At 44.4% G+C, this 27,476-nt stretch overlaps 2 protein-coding genes across 2 annotated transcripts in view; one reads left to right on the forward strand and one right to left on the reverse strand.

Annotated features, from left to right (window-relative positions):
* The first annotated feature begins 3,008 nt into the window (after window positions 1–3,008).
* On the forward strand, window positions 3,009–6,745 carry LOC117824572. The gene is made up of 3 exons (XM_034700105.1): window positions 3,009–3,698; window positions 5,177–6,116; window positions 6,235–6,745. The coding sequence occupies exons 1-2, from the start codon at window positions 3,009–3,011 to the stop codon at window positions 5,987–5,989; spliced, it is 1,503 nt and encodes a 500-aa protein (XP_034555996.1). The 3' UTR covers window positions 5,990–6,116; window positions 6,235–6,745.
* Window positions 6,746–7,938: 1,193 nt separating this feature from the next.
* LOC117823771 (exostosin-1) overlaps window positions 7,939–27,476 on the reverse strand; it is a 316,856-nt gene continuing 297,318 nt past the window's right edge. The window contains exons 11-13 of the mRNA XM_034699001.1: window positions 21,465–21,625; window positions 16,749–16,920; window positions 7,939–8,814 (exon numbers count right to left, since the gene is read on the reverse strand). Coding sequence (XP_034554892.1) covers window positions 8,629–8,814; window positions 16,749–16,920; window positions 21,465–21,625 — 519 coding nt within the window. The 3' untranslated portion in view covers window positions 7,939–8,628. The remainder of the gene's footprint in view (window positions 8,815–16,748; window positions 16,921–21,464; window positions 21,626–27,476) is intronic.

Here is a 27,476-nt window from a genome sequence, read left to right on the forward strand (position 1 = left end):
TTTTGCAGTCACTCAAACCCACTCGTCCTAGTTTAATTGAAAAAGAAAACCAGTATAAGCTGCAACATAGGCTAACTCCCTTAAGGAGGAGAGCAAAAGGGGGGCCTGCTGTTGAAGGCGCTACAGCTGGCTACGCCCGAAAGGTGGGAACCTGGGTTAGGTGAGAGTCCTAGCACGTTAAACCAACGGTTTAGAAGCCGTCCCGACTCTGTTGAAAAGAAAAAGTTAAAAATAAAAAAAGTAGAGCAGAGTAAAACAGAGGTGTGGATTAAAGAAGCACCAAGGCCGCCGGTTCCTTGATACCGGAAGTGGGAACCACCGAGAGGGAAAAATTGGTGTCCGGGGTGTCCCAAAGGTTGAAATCCCTGGGGCAGGTGCCACTCCTGCACGAAACATGCTGTATTAGCGAGAAGTCAGCGCCGATTGATACAGCAAGTACGAGGCTAGTTTAATTACTGTGTAAGTGTGACCGGCCAATAGCATTGAGAATTGGTATATTCTTACCCTGCTAAAAGTACTAATTAAGGGGTTGTTGTAACGTGGGAGGCTTCGAAGGATCAAGCACATTTGAAGTGAGTCTCTTCACTGCTGATCCTGGTTTCTGTGGGTGAAAGGGTGGTTTGGATACAGGAACCGTGTTGTCTAAAAGGCATCTGTCGCTTGGGAATTGACCCCCAGAGTGAAACCGGACTGAACCAGTTCAGCCTAGAAGTTTGTTTCACTGAAGCGCAGGTGCTGGTCAATGAGCTATTCACACGAGACCTGTATGTGTTTGTAACCATAACAGTATAGAGTGTTGTAGTACATTTACAGTGTATGAACGTGAGTTGAATTATAAAATATATAGTGTTGTAGTACATTGACAGTGTATAAACGTGAGCTGAATTATAAAATATATAGTGCGGTAGTACATTTGCTGCGTGTAAACCGTACCCTAATTATAAACTATATAAGTAATAGAATATATATTTGTAGGGTGTGAGAGAGATGGAGGGAAAATTTGATAGGGAGTGTGAAGAATACAGGGGGTGTGGAGCAAGCTCAGTCGGAGAACAGTGGAAGTTAATTAGACTCCAATTGGCTAATGGGCTTCCCAAAAAGAGGCAGAGAGAAGCAGCTGAAGGGTTATGATGACACATGGCTATGGCTCCAGGAGCAGGGTCATGTCCCGGATGATGAGGAACCGGTTGAGCTTTTACCACACCTCGCCAAGGCTGAGAGAGTACTGGTAGGACAGCTCCAGAAAACCCAGGCCGAAGAGGATAAAGGGGGATGGAAGATTAGGAGAAAGTGGAAGGCAGAATTAGCGGCCCAAGAGGAGAGAAAAGCGGCAGTACACATGATGACACTGACTTGTGCGGCGGTAGTAAACAGTCACACCCCCACACAGACTCTGACACAGACGGAGACAAAAACAGGGGCGGTGGGAGGTGCTCCTCACGTGGGGCCGCAGCCCGCGCCGCGCTCAGCGGGGGCGGTGCCGGGTGCTCCCCCTGCAGGAGCACAGCCCCCACCGCTCTACCCCGACCTAACGTTACGACAGACTGAGCCAGATCATGGGAGGACTCCTGCCTCTCCCCCGCGTTACACAGAGAGCACACAGAGAATCATGCAGGCTCCTGCGATGAGAATAAAGGGGGGGATCATAGATTTAGAGCAGGACATAGAGGCAGGGGGACGCCTCCAAGAACTGCAGACTTTATGGAATCTGCAGCAGGAATGTAAACTACACTGGCCATACAGGAGCGTCAAGCAGAGCTGTCAGAACAAATACAGCAGATAGAACAAGTGCAGGATGAGCTGAGGGATAGCGGTCCCACACAAAAGCCAAAAGTGGAGGATATTCCTCCCATACAGCCAGCATACCAGTCCACGCCACGCGTGCCTGGTTTACCTCAAGTCACAGGGGATGGTGTTGCCCCCGCGCCCTCCACTAGCAATCCATTTGTAGATAGAGCTTTGAGGGAGAAAGGAGTTCAAGCTGGTACATGCAGGAATCTGAGAGTACTTCCCCGTGACAGGGAGGAAGATCAGAATACAGAGAGCGAAGATCAGGACTATGAGTTAGATGGTTGCTACATCGACGATGACGAACAAACATACGATGCCGAGTTTGTGGGCCGATTGGTTATGTACAATCCAACTGACCCGCCGCGACGACCAAACAGGGGACTAAGTGAACGCACACCTTGCAATGCTCCTGCACAACATGACAATGAAACAGAGAGACGCCCGACCCCACCGTCACCGGTGGCGAGTCACACTCGGAAATCTAAACCCTGTTTAGCTCCAGGTCTCGCTCTCCCCATATTAACTGCGAACAATGGCAGCTCCGCCTATAAACCTTTTTCCTTCACGGACATGAATTGCATTTCTGCAAAAAATGCCTACACCCACTGAAGGGGGACAGGGGTGGATGACTAAATTCTGTCAGCTGACAAACGGCTGGACAATAGCGATGGGGGACTGGAGAGCATTAATTGGCCGACAGCTTCCCCTGCATGAGCAACAAAAAATTGAAGCTCAAGCTCAAACAGCAATAGTGCCAGATGATGCATTATTCACGACCTATGCTACAGCCATAGGCACTGCCATGCGTACCATATATCCAGTGCCCGAGGGAGCATTACACTCTTTAACCTTAAACAGAAGAGATAAAGAGAGCATGCCTGAATTTTTCATTCGGTGTAAAGACACTTGGATCAGTGTAGCTGGAACTCATCCCAGCTCGGACAGGCTGCAGACAGCTATGTTCCGGAGAGCTATTTTAGAAGGAATGCCAAGGTCAGTGCAGGCACAAATGCAAGCTAACCCTGATTAACTAGGATGTGATGGAGACAAGTGGGAGAAGCATTTAGCTCACTATGTGCGGCGAGTGGAAGAAAAACAAAAAGTCCATGATGCTGAGGTGTCAAACAACACAGCACAATTGCTTAAGATGCAACTGGACAGCGAGAGGCGTAAATTACAGGATGATAAAAAAGGCCAATAAACCAACCACTCATATGATGCAGCAACCAGTGGCTCCTGTGCCCACACAGGGTCAACATGCTCGTCAGCAGCTGGTTGCTCCTCCTGCACCTGCGCCGGCGTATCCGCCTATGCAGCCCATGTACAGACAGCCTCAGCGGCCGATGGGGTTCGCGAGGGGTGGTTACGGGCAAGGGGGACGCGGACGGGGTGCACCTGGGGGTCAGCCAATGCGTTGCTTTACCTGTGGCGTGATCGGACATATCTCCAGATTCTGCCCTATGACACCGTGGCACACACAGCAGGTGTATGCGCCTGGACAGAGACCCTCACAAGAACAACAGTATCAGCCGCCCATGCCCCAAGTGGTCAAAAGTGGAGCATCTATTTTGTGCAGCCCAGACGGTATGGTTGTGACTTTTCCAAATGGACAATCTTTCAACTGCTCTGTTAGCAGAATTTCCTCGCAGTCCCAGATGTTTCTGGGTCAGGACAATTCACCTGGTGCAGAGCCTCAGTGGGCTGACATCTATTGGGGGCTGGTGCAACCTGAGACAACGAAAGGGGGCGGAGTTTCGTCTTTGTACACTGCTTGGAAGCCCTGGCTCCACATGTTGCATCCCTATGCTCCTCCACCTGACCCGCTCCACGTGACTCTGTTTTATGACCGTGACGAGGACTTGGTGTATCGTGAGGCTTTTGAGGTAATGGAGGGCAGGGTAGAACCGGTACACTCAGCGTGCTTGTATGCGGGTGCAGAGGGAATAGTTGCAGCAGTAAATTTGAGTCCTGAATTGTCACAATATTATGAAATGGCTGAAGTCTCCTCGCCACACATCACTCTCGCTGTACATACTGAGCATCAGGCCAAAGAACTGGGTCCCATGACCAAAAGGCTGTTAAAAGCTTCGGACTGGGAACCCACTCAACTCCCACACGTGTCTTATTCTCCATCAGAAAAAGCATACAGAATCTCACAGACGACAGAGGACACCGTCCTTTTGGAACACCAACAAATTGAGAGATTTCATGGCAGAGAAAAAACTGATTATCCAGATGCTGCCGGTATGCTAAACGCCATTCCTACCTCTCTCTGGTCTTCGGGCCCGACAGATGTAGGTTTTTGTTCCACTGTCGCTCCCATAATGTTTGATCTAATTTCTACTCCTGATTCTAGACCAATCTGGCAGAGGCAGTATCCACACAAAGCTGTGGCAGAGGAAGGCATTGCAGACACCATTAATGGCTTATTAGCTGCTGGTGTCCTGATTGATAACCAGAGCAATTGGAATACGCCTATCCTGCCTGTCCAAAAACAAGATTCAGGAAAATATCGCATGGCACATGATTTGAGGGCAATTAATCGCATTGTAGCGACCCCTACACTGTCAGTACCCAATCCATATACAGCACTGTCTGCTGTCGCCCCTGAGCACAAATGGTTCAGTTGTATAGATCTGGCTAATGCATTTTTCTGTCTTCCGCTCGATCCCTCGCTGCGTGACATTTTTTCTTTCACGTATGCGGGTCGTCAGCTGACATACACGAGGATGCCGCAGGGGTTTGTGTTGTCACCCGGCATTTTTAATCATGTACTCAGAAACTTGCTGACCGATCTTCCCCTACCACTGGGCTCGGTGTTGGTGCAGTATGTTGATGATTTGTTAATTGCGTCCCCCACAGCACAAGATTGCCTCGCTGCTACGGATGTAGTATTGCGCAGATTGCTAGAAGTCGGTTTCAAAGTTTCACAGAAAAAGCTACAATGCTGCAGACAAGTTGTGTCTTTCCTGGGCAGGGTAGTCTCTCACAAAGGAACAGGGGTGTCTCCTGCCCACAAGGATGCTATCTTGCATCATACTAAGCCACAAACCGTGAAGCAAATGCTTTCATTTCTGGGCCTTACAGGCTACAGTCGTCATTTTGTGCCGGAGTATGCGGAGCTGACAGCCCCTTTGCGTGCTATGGTTAATGAGCAAGGCATGCGTAATCTCGCTGCATCATTAATTTGGGACGTGGTCGCTGAACAAAGTTTCATCACACTAAAGCAGGTTCTCTCGCACACAGCCGCCTTGGCAGTTCCTGATTACACCTTACCCTTCTTTTTGGATGTTTCTGAAAAACCACACTCAGTCAATGCGGTGCTTTTTCAAAAAAAAAAGGGGGGGGGAGAGACAGGTGTTGTCATATGTGAGTGTAACATTAGACGCAACAGAGAACAGACATGATTGATCGGGTGAAAGGGTACAGATACCTCCTGGTGGCGGTGGATGCATACACCGGCTGGCCTGAGGCTGTACCCGCTAAAAAAGAGGATGCACAAACAGTAGTGAAGTTTTTGATTAACCACTACATTCCCACACATGGTTTCCCTAAAAAGATTCGATCTGATAATGGCACACATTTTAAAAATAAACATCTACAAGCAGTAGAAGCCCAGCTGGGTCTAAAACATGCCTTTGGAACTGTGTATCACCCACTGTCTCAGGGAAAGGTAGAAAGAATGAATCAGACCCTAAAAGGTAAAATCAGCAAAGTGTGTGCACAAAACAAACTTAGCTGGGTGGATGCTCTCCCACTGGCTTTGATGTCAGTAAGGAGCTCAGTTAGTTTGCGGACAGGATTCACACCATATGAACTTATATGTGGACAGCAGTTTCCTGGACCAGGAGCTGGTGTTGTTATAGCACAGGAAACTCCTTTCTTGGCCTATAAGCCATATTATGATCAGCTCACGGCCCTTGGTTCAGCATTTTCCGCCCAGATCGCAGAGATCAGAGGGGGTGAGGAGAAGCCGCTTCCCCCTACCGACGCTGAGTGGGTGCTCCTGAAGGTCATCAAACGGAAGTGGACGGAACCTAGATGGACAGGGCCCATTCAGGTGACGGAGAGGACAACTCACGCAGTTCGACTTAAGGGGAAAGGAAACACCTGGTTTCATTGGTCATTGTGTGCTGCAGCAGACCCTCCTGCGAGAACCCGAGCAGACATTCGCAGGGATCTGAAAGAACAAGCATAAACTGTTCCTGGGTGGTAGAAAAAGGAGACATTTTATTATTTAGCTTCGCTAACACTAAGAGTGTAGAGTCATTAGGTGTGAAGGCATAAAACAACTTACGTTGAGAGAAGTTCTGCTCAGCTACATGGTAGGTAACGGACTCCACTAGATGGCGCTATTTTGGCTTAATATTCATTAATTCTCACTATATTGATTGTTATGTCGTGTTGTTGTTGTTGTATTCCCTCCCCTGAAATATCTTGCAGTGACGACAAGTCCGTGGAACCTCACCAAGTGACCACGAGAGATTCCAGAAAAGACACCTAGGTGGTTGGGTAAGTGGAAAGGTGTGCTCGTCTCGATGGGTGTTTCCCTGGCTGGTATGTTGTGTGTGGTGGTGTTGGTTGGTTGCTGTTGTATTCCCTGTATTAGGTCTCTCTGGAACCACGCCATCGTGGCCGCATTTGAGAAGCAGGGACCCCACGCTCGCTACCAGATGGTTGCGCTACCAGAACTTGGGCATTGTCGCAGAGGTGCCTACACCCTGGCAGTGGCTCCGCATGGGGATTCCGTGTGAAGTCCTGGTTTGTTGGTCTCAGGGAGCTGAGACCAAGAGGGGGACTTGTGGATATGGGACTCCACACCTCACTCTTATATACTCACAATTGTCACTATTTTACTCAATCACATTCATTTACTTAATCATATTATATCATATTAATTTTACTCATAAAGCCAAATATACTAATCATCACGAGTGTTTAGATACAAATATAGCGTGTACTGAAACCATGCAGCTTGGCACCACGGAGAACTGAGACCTGTACAGTATTGAGGCCTCTGTCACCCTGAACATCTGAGAGAGTGGAAAAGTACTGAGAATCAAAGAACGCCATGACTGCATGTCTGATAGCGGAAAACCATAACAACAAGAAGGACCTGAAGGTCGTAGTCACAACGACATATCAAAAGTAAGACGTAATGTAGCCAAAAACAGGAACCAGGGCCTTGGGAGAATTCCATGCATCAGCAGACATAGGTTCAGTATCCCAGGAATTAAGAGGGGCAGGTGGCAGACCACACGTAGCTGATGTGCATTGGTGAATGATGAGAGAACGTTATCCTTGAGGGTAGACAGGAATGTGTGTGCGCTAACTTTCACGTTTCAGGACAACTTCTCAGGCCTTGAGGAGTATGATGGGAGTCAGAACGAGGAGGACGTGGACGCGCCTCGGGCCAATGAGGGGGAGGCAACGCCCTCAAATTATGCACAATTCAAATTCATCCTATGTGTTAATAAATACTGGGTCAGGGAAAAAGTAGTCAGTTCAGACTTCGCGAACTGAACAGCACTGTTGTTGATCAGGGACACGATAGTCAGACCCAGAGCTCTGTACACTTTGCAATTTCTACTGGTGTTTAGAATAAAGCTGATTTTTGAAACTTCAATACCTCCTCCTATTTTCTTCATCAAACGAACACGCGAGGACCAGGCATTCAGAGAGGTCCTCCAACAACTGACAGGCGGGAACTCTGTAGCTGTTGGCAAGAGGCTCAAAGCCCGCTTCTTTACCTGACAGAAGTTAGCTTGAGTTCAGCATTTCCAATATGGCACCCACTGACGATTGGCTTCAAAGCAGTGCTTCAAAATCAGATAGGTGACTGCACAGATACTACTTCCATTTATTATACAGTCTATGTGAAGAACCCATTAGCATGAACTAATCCCATTAGTATGCTTTCACACTCCGCTAAGCTATGCAGAGTTCAGTGTCTTACCAAGTGTCCTTGCAGTCGCCAGGGTTCGAACCGCCAATCTGATCCAAGACAGCTCAACCACCGTACCCAAGTCACCCCAATAAAACAAAGAGCAGGCAAAGTGGATATTAAATATTCAAAGAAATAAAAGTGAGGACTGTAGGCTCAGTCAAATAAATAACACATACCAGACTGTGAATACTGCTGAGAGCTGACCTCGTGTCTTATAACATAACATCTCTTTATTTTAGTTTTCTTCATACAGACTGGAACTGCTGCTGAAAATCTACAGTAGTGTACAAGTGGCATACTGCCATAATCTCGCTGAGTCTTTAGGGATAGCAGCGTTCATGTAGCCGGAGCCAGAATCTACAGTTAGTCCACAGTGTTCGACTGTACATACACCACCTCAGAGAGTGCATCCTTTGACATATAAATACAACCTATAAATCTCTTTTCATTATACTGTATTCTTCTCTGTTTCAACAACAAACATGGGACTTGGAGTTTTTCTAGTTATTGTGCAGGTCCTTGTACAAATGTCTTGTTCAAACCATGCAAAACACACTGTGTATCTGTAGTCCGGGCTGTGTTGTCCAGCTCTCTGCAGCATGTTTGTCCATGCTTTTGTATTTGTTTGTACGGTCACAGATGGCTGGTTTGCACAGTCACTCGCTGTTATCAACCAGGCGTACAGAATCGGTGTTTTTCTTGTAATCTGCAGTAAAATGTCTTATCCACACCCGGTGTTTGTCATTTTTTTATATCCAGTGCATATGTCAGTTGTCCTTTATAACCTCACAAATGCTCACATTCAGAGCTTAGTCTTGTCGCAGCTTTTTTCGAGAAGGGAACACACGCATACTCTCTGCCAGTGATGTGGTGTGTGTTTCCTCGTGCATTCACAGCCTCTCGATGTCCCTGTATTTCTTCCTCAGGATAGAAACCTGGTCCCTGAACAACACCGGGTCCAACCTCATCTGGGAGTGCACCAAGGGCATGAAACCCAGCCAGTGACTGAAGGCGTTCATGCAGGTCTGTCGCTGGGCGAAGTGGTCCGGGTCCGCCCACCGAGACGACTTAGAGCCCTAGGTATATAGACAGAGAGAGACGCAGAGAATAAATGTGTTAGAACAACCAGGGAAAGAATCAAAACATCTCTATGGTAGATCATTTGCAGTGCAGGCAAAACAGCAACTGTATCTTAAATGAAGGCTGCATTCAAAACAGTGGGTCAACAAAATAATCCAAACGTCTTGAAACTTATTTTAGAAGATGTAGCAACATCACATAGGGCTTGTGAGTTAACTACGCTAGATTGGTTTTAATGCTAACAGGCTAGCAAGCTGTAACATATCCTAGCCAATGTTGTCAATTTAGCGACTTTGTCACTATATTTAGCGAGTTTTCAGACCCCTCTAGCGACTCTTTTTCAAAAAAGCGACTAGCGGCAGATCTAGCGACTTTTTCTGGTGTTAATTGAGACTTTTGGAGACTGACGTGAAAGCATGTATTGTTCTTACTCTTCTCAACGAGCAGTCAGTCCCTCCAGGATTTCGCGGGATTTTTTTGTGATTGTTGCGGCCCAAAAAGCCTGAATTTGCGACAGCTTTTTGAAAAAATTGCGGTGAAAGTTGCGATTTTTTTCTTGCTTTTTTCCCCCCAAAAAGTGCCGATAACATCCCAGGGGCAATTACATATGCTAAATTACAGTTGTTTTTAGAAAACATTCTTGATGTGGCCACTGACTGTATTTTGATTCTCTTGATTCACAAAGAAATGCCATGAAAGGACTGTATTGCACATTTACGACGGTCCCTGAATGCACCTCGCAGCGACAGAGGCACAGACAGTCAGTTCACGGCACTCTGAAACGAATCTGCATCTTTGATGACGAGGAGTTGATCCAAACTTACTAAATGTGTCTGATGTTTCACCAAACTGGAATAAATCAAGCTGTAGACATGGAGCTTTTTACGGTAATGGCAGCAACAACGTCAAACATCAAATAGTAAACAGACGTCCCCCGGTTGTGTCTTTGTCACTAACTCACACCGGGGGGTAAAAATCATCAATGAAGATGAGACAGATGCATGGAGGTGAGGAGAGCTGGTCCATAAAGCACACCTGCTGCAGGTAGAGACCAAACGAACACTGTGCCCCTCAATCTATAAATAACAATGTTGTCATGGTCACTTGTCCTGCCTGCTGTCCCCTCTTTTCACCCGTTCTCTGTGCGTGTTTTGTTGTTGAAAAGTGCCAATCAAGTGAGGACTTATGGTAATGTTCCAAGGAAGTCAAATTGATGATGAAACCGATGACGTACAGGGGCTGAGATTGAGGTAATTGGTCAAATTTGCGGGAAAGTTGCGGTGATTGTATAAAATTGCAAGGCCGTGAAAAAATCGCGCTGATTGGTTGAATTTGCGTTGATAGTTGCGATCGCGAAATCGCAACTTCCTGGAGGGACTGGAGCAGTGGATGCTGCTGTGAGTCCCTCCTAAGCTGCATTCAGAGCAGGAGGCATTCATCCCTCAGCATCCAGACTGCAAATGTATCACGCATGTATACGAAGACACCACTGGCTGATCCCGCCTACGGTCTCTTTTTGATCCATTTAGATTGTTAATGTAGATTGTATACAATAAATATTTTGAAAATGATATTGTTGAAAAATGTAATGTTTCACTTTGATTTGTTGTAGGCTCTAAGTGTAGTTATGAACATATTTAGGGTGGTTTTTTTTTTGTTTTTTTTTTAGTTTTTTTAAGTTATGTTTTTGGCCTTTTTGCCTTTATTAGATAGTACAGCTGAAGAGAGACAGGAAATGTGGGGAGTAGAGAGTGGGGGAAGACATGCAGGAAATGGTCGACTGGCCGGGAATCGAACCGGCGACCCCTGCGACGAGGACTGCAGCCTCTGTACATGGGGTGCTTGGACCGCTAGGCCACCAGCAACCCCATTTATGGTGTTTTTTAACCTCCTTTTTGTCTCTCCCTTGATGTTACACGTCTCTCTGACAGCGTCTATTACAATTCAGATTATGCAAATTAGGCGATGACGTCATTCAGCGACTTCTAACGACTTTTAGGACAGCCAATAGCTACTTTCCTCACTGAGGAGTTGGCAATACTGATCCTAGCCACTGATTTATTTTTCCGTTTTCTATATTCTACAAGGACCTTAATGCCCACTTATTTTGTCTCTGGCGTGTATATATTTCTACTATGGTACTTTTTGTCACTGCTTCTTTTGTAGAGAGATACAACCTGACAAAGACAAATGCAAGTGAATGACAGCTAACTGTTGTCAATCAATCAATCTTTATTTATACAGCACCAAATCACAATAAATGTGATCTCAAGACTCTTTCGTAACAGAGCAGGTCTAGACTTTGTTCTATTATTAACAAAGACCCAAAATCAAGACCGGATAAGATCCAGTCCCATCTTACAGACAGGACTCAGTCTGATCTCATCTTAATCCACCATGAGCAGAGCACTTTGCAGCATTTAGCAACTTTACAACTCTCTTAAATCGATGGTCAAAGTGACTAAATTGTTGGTGGATGTTTTATTTGTATCTGGAAAGAATCCTTTTGATTATAGAGACATGTTCTAAACAGCATTTTGACTTGCTATCATGATGAACCCTCTGGTTTAAAAATATGGAGCCAATGTAGAATGCTTAAAGCTGCAGTTCTTGAGTCAAAGAAATCCCATTAAAACTCACATTAAATGCTGATTTTTACAGAATACTTGTTTTTAGTCTCTATAACTCATCCATTTAAATTATTTTAAGGCTTAAACTTATGCATATTAGGAATATATAGTAGCATGGCTGATTTGACTGACAGGTGAGTGCATTGTAAGTTTGCCAGGAGGCTTAAGGCCTGCCTCTTTGCCTGTTTCTAGGTTGAGTCAGCGGTCGAACATGCCGCCTGCCATCTCTGGGCTCCAAAGCACCTCCTCAGAAACCAGTGGGTGACGTCACGGAGATAACACCATGTTTTATACAGCCTATGCTTATTATCCAGCATCATGAGCACTAATGATGGCCCTCCTGTAGACCAGCAAAGACAGGGAAATGATGTCCCACATGACTGCAGCCTGATGGTCCAGGGTCAGGGGAGCGCCTCCATGCTGGCGAAGCTGCTCCTTATCATAGACAGCTTGTCATTACATAGCAGGAGGTTTTGCTCAAACTGTATTTCCTGCGATTTGTTTGCACCACCTGCTCCTCCACACAATCCAGGTTCATCATACTGACAGAGCTGGTCGACCTGAGCAGCTGCTTCACCCTGTGGGAACCCATCCAGCAGTTGTTGACACTCCAGCAAGCAGCGGCACGGGAAGTCGAACTGACAGAAAACATACAATGAAGTGTCTTTTCCCGTGTTTTTAGAGAGTTCAGCCTGCTTTGACACTTTTCCTCCTCCAACTTGCAGACAGAGTAACTCACTCTGTCGGTCAGTCGGTGTGGTAGTCCAAACAAACTCACTCTTGCAGTAAAACCAGGGTATGCATTACCTGGGAGTGTTGCAGAGTGATGAATGCTGCAGCTGATCACAAACTGTCTGCTGGTTGCAGCTTCTTGTCCATCAGCTGCTGTGTTTTATTGACTTTAAGCTTCTAGTTCACAACAAATGTATCCTCTTACCTGCAGTACAGGACTTAATGAGGATTTGAGGATTATGACTCATAAAACTGAACTAATTTATCTGCTAGTGAATGTAGTCCTTTTCAAGAGTATCATTTAGGGGTCAATTTTCAAATCTGAATAGTCCGGATGTATTTGAGATTGGAAGACTCAAACTGACACACTGGCTACGTTTACATGAGACTTTTAATTCCTCTTTAATTCAGAATAAAAATTAAATCCTCTTTAAAAAGATTAAAAATGACCATGTAAACACCTAATTCCAAATGAAAATGATCATTCCGAATTAAACTTAAATCAGAAGTAAGTGGCTGCTTTATTCTGATTTTAAATCCAAATTGAATAATTCCTCAATCATGTATACGTTCATTCCGCTTTAAATAATTCCGGTTGTTCTGCACATGCTCGTTCCCTTGTCCTGTCGTGATGACGCACATATTCCAAGATGGCCGCCCGAAGCAAGCGTTGGACTTGTGCTGATACTACTTATTTAATAGGAGCCTTAGAAGAAATGGATATCATGAAAAGAGTTGATGGACGGAAGCATAAAAATGTGGACCTTTTTAAAGCTGTGGCGTCCAAGTTAATGGAGGGACTTGTCACTTGTGTGCTCTTCCATGATGTAAATACGTCACGCCTGCCTCTGTCCAATCAGAACCCTTCCCATCCCCCAGACCTTAAGCGGAATTGAATAAAGACGATTAAATATGTTTTCCATGTAAACCTCAATTCGGAATTACTATTTCCATGTAAACACGAAGGTGAATACTTGAATTCTGAATTATTTAATTCTGAATAATTAATTCTGAATTAATTAAACATTGTGTAACCATGGCCACTAAGTGATAAATATGATCATTTCTGGAGTTGTATCTGATAGATCCAATCCTACAAATGAGCCTCTTATTCTCTATGTTGGTAAATGATGTCTTACAAGTAAGGCAAAATTAAAGAATAGATATAATAAATATTTTTAGGCCTTTACTTCTTTATTTAAAGACGATATTACAGTGGATAGAGCGGGAAACTTGATGAGAGAGTGGATAGCGACATGCATGAAAGGGGCCACAGGCTTGAATCCAACCCAGGCAGCCTGCTTTAGGACCCTCCACTCTCTTACACGGGGTGCCCAACTTAAGGCTGGTTTATTTCTGTGTCACCACAACTCAGCAGTGGTCGATTCGGACGTGAGCTCTACATACTTGTGCGTCGATGTGTCTGTGTCGCGCAGCAATACTCTGCCAAAATGCCTGAGGGCAGTGCGGTCTCTCTGATAGTCATGTCGCCTGTTTCCGGCCCCGCTACGATCTCTGTTTACTTTTCCACAGTGATTCAGAGCGTGTTATGTTAATCTACAGCTGATACATGTTGCTGTTTTTCATACAGACATGATTACAGGGAAGAGTAGAGAGGAGGAGATGAAATATACCGCCAATGTGAAGCCAATGTGTGGCCGATGAGCAGCGATCCCGGAAGTGGTGTCACGATGTAGAAATGAGCGATAGAAACCAATACTGCTTTTGTACCAAGTATAATTCTGCTTTAAATGTGGACATTTTAATATGGTGCTCAAAGGAGGTTGACTCATTTTGGAGCCAGCGTCAAGTGGCCATTTGTGGAACTGCAGTTTTTAGCATTCTCGTGTTGCTGCTCCTCTTTTCCCTATTAGAGATACAGTAGTTGGGGCCGAGTAGCTCCTCAGGCTGCTCTAACATCTGTCATTATCTACCGACTCTAAAAACCAGCCTGAGACAGACACTAAAGTTTTTGCCACATTGCTGTGAAAGTGGGAAATACAATGCCACCGAGCGGACCAATCACTGTGCTTGCGGTCCATGTCCATTCAATGCGTAGTCACATTTTGGAGGAGGTGCACGTGCATAGGCCTCTGCGTAGGTACGGGAGCTACGCAGACCTCTGGCAGTGGGTTTGTATAACAATGTTGCTGTAGGCCAAACAGCTGCACAGAAATTGCACATTGTGGACTTTGCTGAACCCAATGGAAATCATCATCTGGAAGACAACTGTGCCCTCCATCTCTCTGGAAGACCCCCACAACACACACAACTTACTGTGCATTACAATTTCACTGTAATATAATCTGAGAAAGACAGAAGAAGCCAGAACAGGCCGCTCCATTTACTTAGTCACTGTCCTGCTCAGAACCATCAGTTCCTCTAAAACAAGGACAGCACATTTAACTTCCTTCACACGAAGACCTGATCGGAGAAGCCACTGGAGGAACTTTATGTTGGGTACTGAACCTTTTCACAAAGCTCTTGCAACAACTGAACTCAGACTCTTGCACCTAGAAAAATCCCGATGTGGACAGAGACCCTTAGAGGGCAAAGTTCCAGTTCCAGCAGATCAGATATGGATGTTAGATTATTCACTGCAGTCACTGGAGCTGTGCAGTTGTTGTTCTCTTTCTGAATAGCTGCTGGGCGACTCCATGATGCTATCGTCTCCCGCTGCTCTGTGTCCTCGCCTGGTTATCAAACACGGACGGCAGGACGGGAGGGGAGGACCCTTGGGTGGCTGCTGCTGGTGGATGAGTTGGCGAAGGGGCAGCTGAGGGCAAGGTGGAGGGCAGCAGCCCATTTTGATAAGCTGTTGCACGGGGGCGTGGAGCCGGAGCAGATTCATTCTGAGTGCTGCAGGAGGGCGTCAGCGGGGGATACTCAGGGTCAGGTAGAAAAATGACTCAACAAGAAACGAGTCGACGCTTTGAAAGAAACATCTCTGATCTAAAACTCCAAAAAGAAGAAGAAGAAGAAGTCTCAGCTTTGTCCTCTCTTTCTATTCTTTCTTAGAGAGTCATCCACGTTACGTTCCTTTCTGCTGATGCTTGGAGCATAATCAGCAAGTACAGAGGGATGAAAGAAAAAATGAAGAAGGGAATAGTTACAGTGGAAGAAAAGGAAAAATATGAAGTCAAGATAGACAAAAAAATAAGTATGCAAAAAAAGAAAGATTTAAAAAGAGAAAGAAAGAAAGTAAAAAATGTATGAAATTAAGAACAGAAGACAGGAAGGAAGATTGAAAAGGTGAACAGAAGAAGAAGGTAGACAGAAAGAAATGCAAGAAAGAAGGAAAGAAAGAAAGGAAGGAATGAAGAATAGAAAGAAAGGAAGAATTATGGAAAGATTAAGAGGAGGAAAAGAAAGAAGGAAGGAAAGAAAGATAAGCAGGAAAGAAGGAAAGATGGAAAGGGAGGGCAAGAAAGAAGGAAGGATGGAAGGAAAGGGATAAAAGAAAGGAGGAAAAGAGAGGGAAGAAATAAAGGAAGAAAATAAACTGTCAGAAGAAGGAAGAAAGAAAGGGAGGAATGAAGGAAAGAAAGAAAGGGAGGAAAGAAGGACAGAAAAAAGCAAGGAATAAATGAAAGGAAGGAAATAAAGGTAGGAAAAAAGGATGGATGAAAGGAAAGATGAAGGATGAAAAGTGCAGGAAGGAAAGAAGGGAAGCAAAGGAGGAAGGAAAGAATGGAATAAAAGGATAGGAGGAAATTATTAAGGAAAGAAAGAAAGGGAGGAAACGAAGAACAGGAAAAGGAAGGAAGGGAAAGAAGGATGGACAGAGAGGAATAAAATAAAGGAAGGAAAGATTGAAGGAAAGAAAGAAAGGGGGAAAGAAGGAGGGATTGAAAGGAGTTGAAGGAAAGGAGGCAGGATGGAGGGGAAGGAAAGAAAGGGAGGAAAGAAGACAGAAAGACAAAGAAAGGAAGAGTAGGAGACCGATTTAAGAAAGAGATAAAAGAAAAGATGGAGGGAGTAAATCTACGTCTGCAGTGCTGCCTTCACAATTAAGACATTAATCACTGAGTCCATACTGCCGAGTCATCGTCCTGCCTGTGGTCAGGCCATCAATCAGAATGTGACACTGGGCCGGCCACACGAAAAAAACCCACACACACACGGACACACACACACACACACACACACACACACACACACACACACACACACACACACACACACACACACACACACACACACACACACACACACATGCAGGGATCTCACAGAGAGAAGGTCAGGGCTGAATGTAGCCTGGAGCTTCTTCACTCTCGCTCATTCAACACACGGAGGTGAATCTATTTTTTATCTTTCCTCTCTATCTATAAAAGAGGAGCTGGGGAATTAAATGTTACTTTTTGAAACACATAACCTTTTTATTCTCTTTAAACCACTGAGCAGCACTATTAAAGGGCCAGGGTGGGCTTTCTCACCACTAGGGGCGCTAGAGAGCAAACTTTGCATCGCGTAACAGCCTGTTGTGTTTCATTGTGGTTGAATCAACAAGTCTGGACTACAGAGGTTTGATGGTTTCAGTTCATGGGTGTAAAAAGATGGAGCTCTACCTGTCCCATCATGGTCTCCTTGTACTGCTTCTTCTGCGTGACTTTAATCGGCGGCTGCTTGGTGACGGCTGAAACCAGGAAGTTCATCAGGATGTCTTCGCAGTTTGAAATGCGGTCCACTGTGGTCAGCAGGCTGGGCGGGACATAGCGTGTGTACAGGTAGTGGTAGTATCTGAAACACACACACACACACACACACACACAGAGAGAAAAGAAGAGAGATTATCTGATTTGAATATTTACCTCCGTTCTCCTGCTCTTCTGCTCTGCTCTGCTCTGTTCTGTTTTGTATGGTCCCTGTGTTGCACTCTCAGCAGCATGGGAGCACTAGATCACTGTCATCTGTTACCTCCCTGCCAAGGTCTGCTCTCACACACACTAATACACACTCACACGCACGTTATCCACCTTACCCCCTCACTCGCTGACTCATTTTTTCTTCCATGAGTTGGCATTTAGGATTTTAAATAACAAAGGGACTGAAGAGTTGCTCTGAGCGTCCTCACAATAAAACAATCAGGGAGCTATTTATCCATGTGACACCGTGCTTCAAATCCCCTCAGTGACTCCTCTCTGGTTAATTCACTGCTCTGATAAATACTTAGTCTCCATTTTCAAGCTTTGTGTTTTCTTAATAATAATATAATGAAGAAGAACGGCGAGGTGTCCTTCTAAACATGTGATCACACCTTACAGCACCAAGCAGACTTAAAGAAACAGGTAGCCTTCCACCTGAGATTAAAGGTGCATGCAAAATACATACAAACAATGATTGCTATGATGTGATATTTGAGGTAAGGATGTCAGTGTTCCCCAAAACTCTGCTGTTCCCAGTGTTACGTCCACAAAGATGGTTAGGGGATGAAGGGGAGTAACAACAAATATAAACCTGTGTTCAAGAAGAAAAGGAACAAAGTATAATTAAAGGTAAAGGGTTTATTTTTTTTTAGTAGTGTTGCACGGTGGTGCAGTGGGTAGCGCTGTTGCCTCACAGCTAGAAGGTTCCTGGTTCGAATCCCCGGCCATGCAGGTGCCTTTCTGTGTGGAGTTTGCATGTTCTCCCTGTGCGTGCGTGGGTTCTCTCCGGGTACTCCGGCTTCCACCCACGGTCCAAAAACATGCTCACCAGGTTAATTGGTCATTCTAAATTGCCCTTAAGTGTGAGTGTGGGTGTGAATGGTTGTCTGTCTCTCTGTGTTAGCCCTGTGATAGGTTGCCTTCCGTCCAAAGCCAGCTGGGATAGGCTCCAGCCCCCCGTGACCCCTAACGGTATAAGCGGTCAAGATAATGGACGGATGGTTGGTTTATTAATAAAACAGGGAAAAAATTGACAACTTAAAAGAAGCTTCTATCAAAGAACACCAACAAAAGAGAAGCCGAACTACAATAATCCAAACACTATGAACTACAACTGTGACAATAACCAAAATCAAGAAATACAAAGGCCTCTAAACACACGCTCCTTCCACTCGAAGGAGTAAGCAAAGTCTTGAGAAGACGTAGTTTCTATATTGTCATGGCACACTCTCTCCCTATTGGCTGATCGCCATGGCTGTCAGGCTAGGGGGCGGGCTTACCTTGTCAACACCGATGTAAATTAGGAAGTGAAGGGTTGATTAGAGACTCAGAACAGGTGGGAGACGCCAAATGAGCAGCAGCCTTTTTTGAGAGTTTCGGGAGAAGAGAAGATTGTCGCCGAAGATCCCCTAATTTGTTTCTGTTTGAGTTTTGTCCGCGTCTGTTTATAAAGGAACTGGTGTCGGAGTCATGGAGTGACGCCGACGGACCACAGTCAGGGCTGGTCGAAGCTGGAGGAGAGCCGCCGTAGGGGTAAGTCCTTGTTTTACCATTTTCCTCTAGCTGGCTGCCAAACGTATGCACGGGCATTCAAGCCTTGGAATCCCTGGGGTTGTGTTGTGGGGACAATATATATGTATGTTTTTGTGGGCAGCTGTGGCTCAGTGGATAGAGTCGGTCATGTCTCTATGGTAAGGTTGTCAGTTCGATCCCAGCTCCCGAAGTCACATCCTGAAGTGTCCTTGGGCAAGAACCCCAAATTGCTCAAGGACACTTCAGATTGCTGTTGTTCAGCGGTGTGTGAATAAGATTAGCTAACACTGATGGTCCTTTGCTACAGCAGCCTCTACAATCAGTGAGTGGATGTTGTGTGAACGAGTATAAACCATAGACTGTATAAATAATGGATGTAGTATCAGTGATGCCACCCATCTGTTTCTGAAGCGCTGTTTTGAAGCCAATTGTCGGCGGGAGCCATATTGGAAATGCTGAACTCAACCTCGAACTCTAACGTCTGTTGAGCTAGTGTAAGGTAAAGAGGCGGGCTTTGAGCCTCCTAGCTAACTGCTACAGTGTTCCCGCCTGTCAATCAAGTCAGCTGTGCCTCTCATTAAGGAAAACTCGTAATCTTAATATCTGGAAATTACTGCGTTATGAAAAAAAATTCACACCTTGTACAGCGTGTGCCGATTGAGAAATTAGCTATCCAGACTGAACTAATTTTTTTTAACCAGGCTGTAAACATGTTTATTTCTGCTGTAAAGATCGGCTTTTTTGAATTGGTGTGTATGTGGTTTCCAGTACTTCCGGAGCCAGCCTCAAGTGGACACTCAAGGAACTGCAGTCTAAGCACTAGCGCATTGGCTTCAATTCTCGCGGCCAGAGGTTGCTGCTTGGTTTAGACTAACCCAGATCACAGATGATGGCACAGCCAGTGGGTTTAAATGTGTTGCCTAAGGACATCTGGGCATGAGGACAGTGGTCTGGGGACCTCTGACCTTCTGACTTAGAGACGATCAACTCTACCACTGAGCCACAGCTGCCCCTTAAAGGTGACATATCATGCAAAATGGACTTTTTAATGGTTCTCTACCTGAAATACGTGTCCCTGGCATGTCTACAAACCCCCGGAGAATGAAAAAAATCCATTCTGCCCCTGTTTTGATTTCTACACCTTTCTGTAAATGTGTGTGAAACGAGCCGTTTCAGACTTCTGTGTTTTTGTTACGTAACAACAATATCCGGTCTGTCACGGAGTCAGAGCTCGGAGCTTGTTCAGCCCATATATTGTATAAAATAATACTGAACCCCTCCCCCGTTTTTCATTACCTGCACACGTGTGTGCTAACAAGGAGCTTAGGAGGGAGGCATGCTAGTTGTAGGCTGTCTTAATAAACACAAAGGTCGGTTTTACTCCCCACGTCTGCAGATTTGAAGATCTAGTGGATGATTTTTATTTGTCATGGATAAGTGCTAGCGCTAATTAGCATAGCCACATAGCTACATCTTCATAGCTGTAGCTGTGTACCAAGACACACGTCGACATACTGACAAATAAAACAACAAGAAACACTAAATCTGTGACCAATCCTTCAGAAAGGTCCTGCTGCCTTTCTGGTAGAGGTCGGTTTTACTCCCCACTTCTGCAGATTTGAAGATCTAGTGGATGATTTTTATTTATCATGGATAAGTGCTAGCGCTAGTTAGCATAGCCACATAGCTACATGTTCGTAGCTGTGTACCAAGACACACGTCAACATACTGATAAATAAAACAACAAGAAACACTAAATCTGTGACCAATCGTTCAGAAAGGTCCTGCTACAGGCGCCTCTCCGTCAGATTCTGGATCAGATTCAGAGGGTTGAAGTAACGTGATCTCTGAGCAGCCGTGTATATTCAGCCAACATGTAAACATTAGATCAACGTGCTGGACAGCCGAGGCACATCCACTTCCTGAGGGGGCGTGGTCAGAGAGAAAACAGAGTGTTCTGAGGAGGACTGAAGAAGAGGGCTTTTCAGGCAGACCAAAATCTGATTTCAAAGTGTTTTTTTGAGCATAAACTTTAAAGACATGTTTTGGGGACCTCTTAGACCAATATATATTGATGAAAAAAGCGTGATATGTCACCTTTAAATCAAAAAAATTTAAATCAACATCAATGAAAGATTAAAAGCTCAATTTTTCTTAATGATTGTTTCATTCACTGAATTCCTGTATTCACCTTTTTACCCGATTTGGTCAAACTCGGAAGCAATCCCACCGATAAATATAAAACTTTAACATCAATGTTAAACTACTTGAGTTTTTTTCCTCTTAAGTCTTGGTGTTGCCAATGAAATGAATAATTTTATCACAATAGTAACACTTCTCTCTAGAGCCTCCCATGTTTGTGATCTCTGTCTGACCTTAATAAGAATTGTAGATGGCGTACCCTTGTGTCTCATTATTCCCACCATGCTCACACAGTCATGTCTCTCTTTGTGTAAATAACTTTTATAGAAACTCATGATTAATCCGCTGCAACATGGCAAAGTCCAAACTTACCTCCATGACCTCTAGCCAACACCAACACAGGTCAACTGTGTGGGCTTGTGCACAGTTATTACATAACCTCTCCCTGGTTCTGCCCTCTAGAAAGAGGACTGAGATGACATTCTGCTGCAATATTTCTCACAACAACAAAATGCACTCGTAGCTGAAGAGTTCGAGGCGGTTATTTTTGGAGAAGGGAATCAGAGGACAGATGAATCTCTTTAGAAACAATGTTCCACCGTGCTGTTTGGATTTGTGACACTCGAGGGACCAGGAGTAGTCGTAGAAGACACAATCAGCATGTTGGAGATAGAATAAACGATATTCTTTGATCAGTGGAGCGACCATGTGAAGCTTCAGAGGTCAGCAGGAAGGGGTTTGTACCTGTGGTAGAAAGCCGCCCCTGTGAGGACCATGGAGTAGTCATTGGTCCATTTGGAGGTGTAGCCCCAGCGGGATCTGGAGCTGTCCCAGTAGTGGCTCCTCGCAGGATAACCAACGATACGCTCCGGAAAACTCTGCCAAACTATGAAGGCGAAATCCACCTGTGGGAGCAGAGAGCAAAGAGGAGAGAGGAGAAGAAAGGAGAGGAGGTCAGCGGGTAAATAAAGAGGATGATACTCGGTGGACGGAGGAAGAGAGGGTAATCATTGGGGGAAGAGTTAGTAGACCTTACTCAAAATGCACAGATAGGTAGGTGGGACGGTATTCAGCCCTCTAAGCAAGCACAGTAAATGTCCAGAAAGTAGTCTCACTTCCTCTTCATAACATAATAACTGGCATTGGAAAAGCACCTGAAAAACATACTTTAACATACTTTGACTGATTGAATGAATTTATTACAGGATAGACCATTGAAATGAAGCATCTCATTTTAAAGGGGGTCCCCAACAAAACACAAAGCAAAGTACACACACACACACACACACACACACACACACACACACACACACACACACACACACACACACACACACACACACACACACACACACACACACACAGAACAGCAACATACACAGAAAGCTAGAAACAGGAACAGCTTGTTTTTAAATAAGTGAATTAATTGGATTTAAAGCAAAAGAAGGAGGTGAAGGACTTCAGAGAAAATGGAAGATTATTCCAATCAGATGGGGCTTTGTATTTGATGTCTCTGATGTCTATATCTTGGTCTAATTTCCATGACCAGGTGGGTCTAAAGTGTCTTTTCTCTTTGATTTCACTTTTTCAAACCAGGGCTTAGAAAAACCCCCCTACCTGAAGTATTACAAAATCTATAAGACGTGTTTTCTACATATTTATGTCACCACTCGGCAAAAAAAAACATTTATTTATTTATTATTTAAAAGGACCATGCATATTAATTAACACAAAAGGCTAGTTTTCATCCGTAGTCCCTTGCCAGATGTTAAAAAGGCTCCCTAAAAAGATCAAGATTAAACAAAGATAAAATAGGGCAAAATTCGATCAAAATAAGAAGGTAGAGGAGAAACCAAAACAAAAATAAACAAACAAACAAACAAAAAAGAGAAGAAAAGAAAAGTACAAATAGCACCATATGATTAAAAATGACTAAAAGCTACATAAGGACATGATATGACAGTCTTTGAGAATTAGTCCATGGACTTAAAATACATGGAGCAAGACAATCAGGAAGCAGGAAATGTAATAAGGAAATGTAAAAAAAAAGACACATGCAGACACAACAGGACAACATTTCACAGTGCTGTACACATTTGCATCAGGCAGTGACTATCAAAACAAGCTTCAAAATGACCGAAGACAACAGAGATAACTGACTTACTTATAAAGACTCAGTTTGCTACTCTCTGCTCTCGTGATGACCGTCTGTGAAACCACTGAATATGCAATATATGTAGGACACACTTTTGCATTTTCTGCAAGGAAATCTAATGTCTCTTGTGCATGTGTTTCATGTAGGGTGGCAGAAGTAAATCTTGCAGCTAAACTGAAAAGGGAAGGTACAAAGGAATGATGGACTAGCAGTAATTGTTGTTTGTCTTGTACTCTGTGCATGTTGACTGACAGATAACATACCACAAAGGAAAACCCTTGATTTTGAAAATATACTCAGCACTAGACATGTCTCAGATTTTTTACAAATCCCCTTGAAACAGATAAGTGACCATCTTTGCATTCTACAGTCCCTCTAGAACTCCTGAATAAGCACCATAATCAGCTCAGAAGTCACCCTAATACCTCACAAGTATATGACTCTTTATTACACCTGTGCCAAGAGGGTGCACATCCTTCATCCTTCATCTGTCCATCAATGGACTGTGTTAGTCCGACTCCGTCTCCTCTCAGACTCCCCTCATAGCAGATAAAGAAGAAATTTCATGTGGAGCACCCAGTGTCCTTGAAGAGGCTCAGACTACCTGTCCGAGTGCCTCTTTAGAATTCAGGAACACCACGGAGAAGAGCAGGCACACACTCCGGAGAATAAGGGGATCAGCACATAATGAAATAGCAGGTAACACACACCCTCATTCACACACACACACACACACACACACAGCTCAGGAGCCGATTGGGGAAAAATTAATTACCGGAATAGTAGAAGTAGAGAGACAGATTGGGAGGAAGGGGGGAAAGTGGATGTTCTTTAGCGGTACCTTGCGGCTTCTGTCATGAATCGCGTAAGCAATTACTGTAAAGCTCTGCAGCTACACCCAGAGAAAGGTTGGAGCTGCCATTCTCAGTGTGGCCCCTAAGTGTAAATGTATGCTGAGTGTGTTTGTATGTGAGCTGTGTTAGATGTCTCTAGTGTTGGGCTGAAAGGAGTCATATAATTTGAGCTTTCAAGAGATTAAAATGTTCTTTTAATATGAAATGACGTTTATGTGTGTGTGTGTGAGAGAGAGAGAGAGAGAGAGAGAGAGAGAGAGAGAGAGAGAGAGAGAGAGAGAGAGAGAGAGAGAGAGGGTGAGGGTGGGAGTGACAGAAACCAGAGTCTTTGCACTCTTAATCCGTCTTTCTTAATTATGTTCTAAAACAGAGCATTGATATAGAGAAGGAATTCAAGGGAGACTGAAAGCTGAGCTGAGTGTGTGTGTGTGTGTGTATGTGCGTATAAGCAACACATCCAATCTTTGATTGTACATAGAATGGACAACATGTCATCATTTCCACTCGCTGAGAGATGTGAAGCCAAAAGACCGCCTCCACAGGTGCTGACATGTTGCACTGGTGCAGATCCGTCAGGTGGGACCAGTCCACAGCAGAACACATTCTTGTGTGGGTTGGAAGCGGACACTTATATAGAAAGTTCAATGACTCTTGTGTTTGTGTTTCTACTCTACTCCGATAATCTGATACAGAACATTGCAGGAGCTGCATTTATTGACAGAGCTGCAATCAAACAAACTAAATTTCTCTGAAAAATTAAAACTTGGACATAAACCAGCATGATGAGATCTGACTACAATGACAGAAACCTTGTTTGAGAAAAAAATACTATTACATATATCTTAATTTTATAGTTTGACCCTTGTCCCATCTATTATAATGGGGGAAGCTAGGTTTATGACCAGTACTGCAGTCAGTCAGCAGGGGAAGCTCTAAGTATTGCGGCTACAGTGAACACTAAATAAAGCTTGGTCTGTTACAACAAAGCGGCAAACTCCGGCCGCCCGAATTGAAGCCAATGCTGATGTAAAAAAAACTGCAGTTCCTCAAGTGTCCACTTGAGGCTGGCTCCAGAAGTACAGGAAACCACTTCCACACCCATTCAAAAAAGCTGATCTTTACAGGAGAAGTAAACATGTTTACAGCCTGGTTCAAAAAATGAGTGTAGTCTGGATAGCTCATTTTTCTATTGGCACACACTGTATAGGGGGTGGATTTTTTTTATAACATGGCCGAAGCTTCGTCCTATCGGCCATAGCACTGCTAAACAGAATGCCACTGTAATGTGTCCGGTGTGTTCATATGTGTTCGGTGTGTTTTATATGTGTCCAGTGTGTGCATATGTGTCTGGTGTGTATATTTGTGGGATGCGGGGCACCATTGCTGTGAGGCTGGGTGGATGTTTATGGTTATTGTGTTCATACATGTATTCCTGTACAGACGGTGGCAACAAATCTCCTTATTAAGGACAAATAAAGATCTATCTATCTATCTATCTATCTACAGCCTGGTTCAAAAAATTAGTGTAGTCTGGATAGCTCATTTTTCTATTGGCACACACTGTATAGGGGGTGGATTTTTTTTATAATATGGCAGTTTCAATTATATGAAGATTAAGAGTTTTCAATAATTAGAGGCACAGCTGACTTGACTGACAGGCAGGAGCACTGTAGCTGTTGGCTGTCACAGATACTGCTTCCATTTGTTATACAGTCCATGGTTACCCCTCATGTTTAAAGTGTAAAGCCTCAGGTGTGACCGTACTCGAGTGTCAGTTAAGCATGTGCATGGCTCTCCATTCATTAAGCATGATTAAAAAATGGACTTTCAAAAATAAACAGTCAAGTTATGGGGAATACAGTTTCAAGATAAATCTTGCTGACAAACATTTAACAATGATGAGTTAGGGATTGGCGTCCCTTTCTATTTGTATTTAATGTTGTGAAACGTTTCAGCTTGGTTAGGTTTAGGCAACATGTCCACTCTGAGGAAAAAGTTCAGGGTCCCAGTTTAACTTGCCTACGCATACTTGTAGCATTCATACAGAACGTACGTCATGTAACTTTTGTCCATAAATGACTTAACACATGTATGTTACATAGCCGTAAAGACAATCAATCTATATTTATATAGCGCCAAATCACAACAAACGCTATCTGAAGACTCTTTCCAAACAGAGCAGATCTAGACCGTACTCTATGTTCTATTATTAACAAAGACCCAACATCAAGACAGGATAAGATCCAGTCCCATCTTACAGACAGGACTCAGTCTGATCTCATCTTAATCCACCATGAGCAGAGCACTTTGCAGCATTTAGCAAGTTACAGTGGCAAGGACAAACTTCCTTTAACAGGCAGAAACCTCCAGCAGGACCAGACTCATGTTAGACACACATCTGCTGAGACCGAGTTGGAGAGAGGGATAGAGGGAGATGAAGAGAGTGATATGATAGTGTTGAGATGGATAGTAGTAGTTGTAGCAGCTGGAGTCTGGCTGACCACAGCAGCAGGACGTCTACGCCACCGACTCAGAGGAACCTACGAGACAAGGGAGCTCAGGGACTCCAAGAAAGGTCTATGCTCTCTGTCCAGCCCAATCTCTTTCTGTTTCCTGGCCTCCCTTTTCACTCCAATTCTGCTATCACATCAGGTAAGCTGTGCAGGGAGGCTTGCGGCAGCAGCCGGCTGCAAAAAAGAACTGAAACAACGGCATAAAAAGACTCATATTTCATAACGGGTCGAGGAGCACTGCATCTCATTCAGAGCATTTATGAGAGGGATAAACTAAAGGACGTCTGTTTTTCTCTCTCTGATCACCTGCAGAGTGTGTGGAGACGCTACTCACAACATTCATGCAGGGAGTGATCTCTGCTGTTTTTGGCATATCAGACTGGCGAACAGCTCTGCACAGAATTTATGCTGGAGTTGTAACTACAACGTCAAAATATGACACTTTTGGCCACTGACCAAGCTCTTGTGTTTGATGATTTAAGTCCCCACTTTAAGTTGTCAAGTGAGGACCAGCTGGTGTGTGTGTTTGTGCACATGTGTGTGTGTAATACATAATAATAAGTTCTACAAGGCCAGGATTGATCCGCAGAGCAGAGGGTCAATCCAGCAATAGATCTGTAACAAATCTCTCCGGACATTTGGCTTTACCGTGTCCACCGTTATGAGATCAAGAGGAGTTGCATCACATTTTCGAGCCCTCATCCTCTCTCCGTGTGTGGTCCCTTTCAGTGAGATTTCTAGAAGTTGTCTGTTTTTTATTTCGTTTCCTTTGAAGTGATGCCCCTGCGATGCTTCCGCTGTCAACTTCCATCTGATAAAAGTGAGGAAAATGTGTCTTAAACGGAGCTGGTCTCCAGCTGGTTTGGAGTGCTGTGGCTTTGATGAAGTAGCACCAACAGTCTCAGTGTGATCTCAGACAGCCAGCTGGGGTCTGAGGTCCAAACTGAAGCTACAAGCAGCCACTGCAGGTTTCTCGTTTAAAACATCTTTTCAATTATAGCGGCTCTCACCGGGGACTCTGCGTGGTGTGTGGTTACGTCTGGTCTGGATGGATCTCAAAGTGTTCTCTGGCATTTAGGGAGAAACTATTTCCTGTCAAACTTTCAACAACTTAAAACTATCTGTTGCCAACTTTTGTAGAGTTTGTTTCTTGAATTACTTTCCTTCAATCTAAGCGTACCGGCAAGACCTCAAGACCTCAAGACCTCAAGACCTCAGTCCACTTTGACACACA

This window comes from Notolabrus celidotus, chromosome 13 (assembly GCF_009762535.1).
Source record: "Notolabrus celidotus isolate fNotCel1 chromosome 13, fNotCel1.pri, whole genome shotgun sequence".
In the NCBI taxonomy this organism is placed as follows: Eukaryota; Metazoa; Chordata; class Actinopteri; order Labriformes; family Labridae; genus Notolabrus; species Notolabrus celidotus.

Bases quoted from the DNA above. Each gene is read 5' to 3' on its own strand.
- LOC117824572 (XM_034700105.1), top strand. From the start codon at position 3,009: ATGCAGCAACCAGTGGCTCCTGTGCCCACACAGGGTCAACATGCTCGT. The intron at 3,699-5,176 runs GTACACTCAGCG...GTGTAACATTAG, and splicing joins TGGAGGGCAGGGTAGAACCG to ACGCAACAGAGAACAGACAT.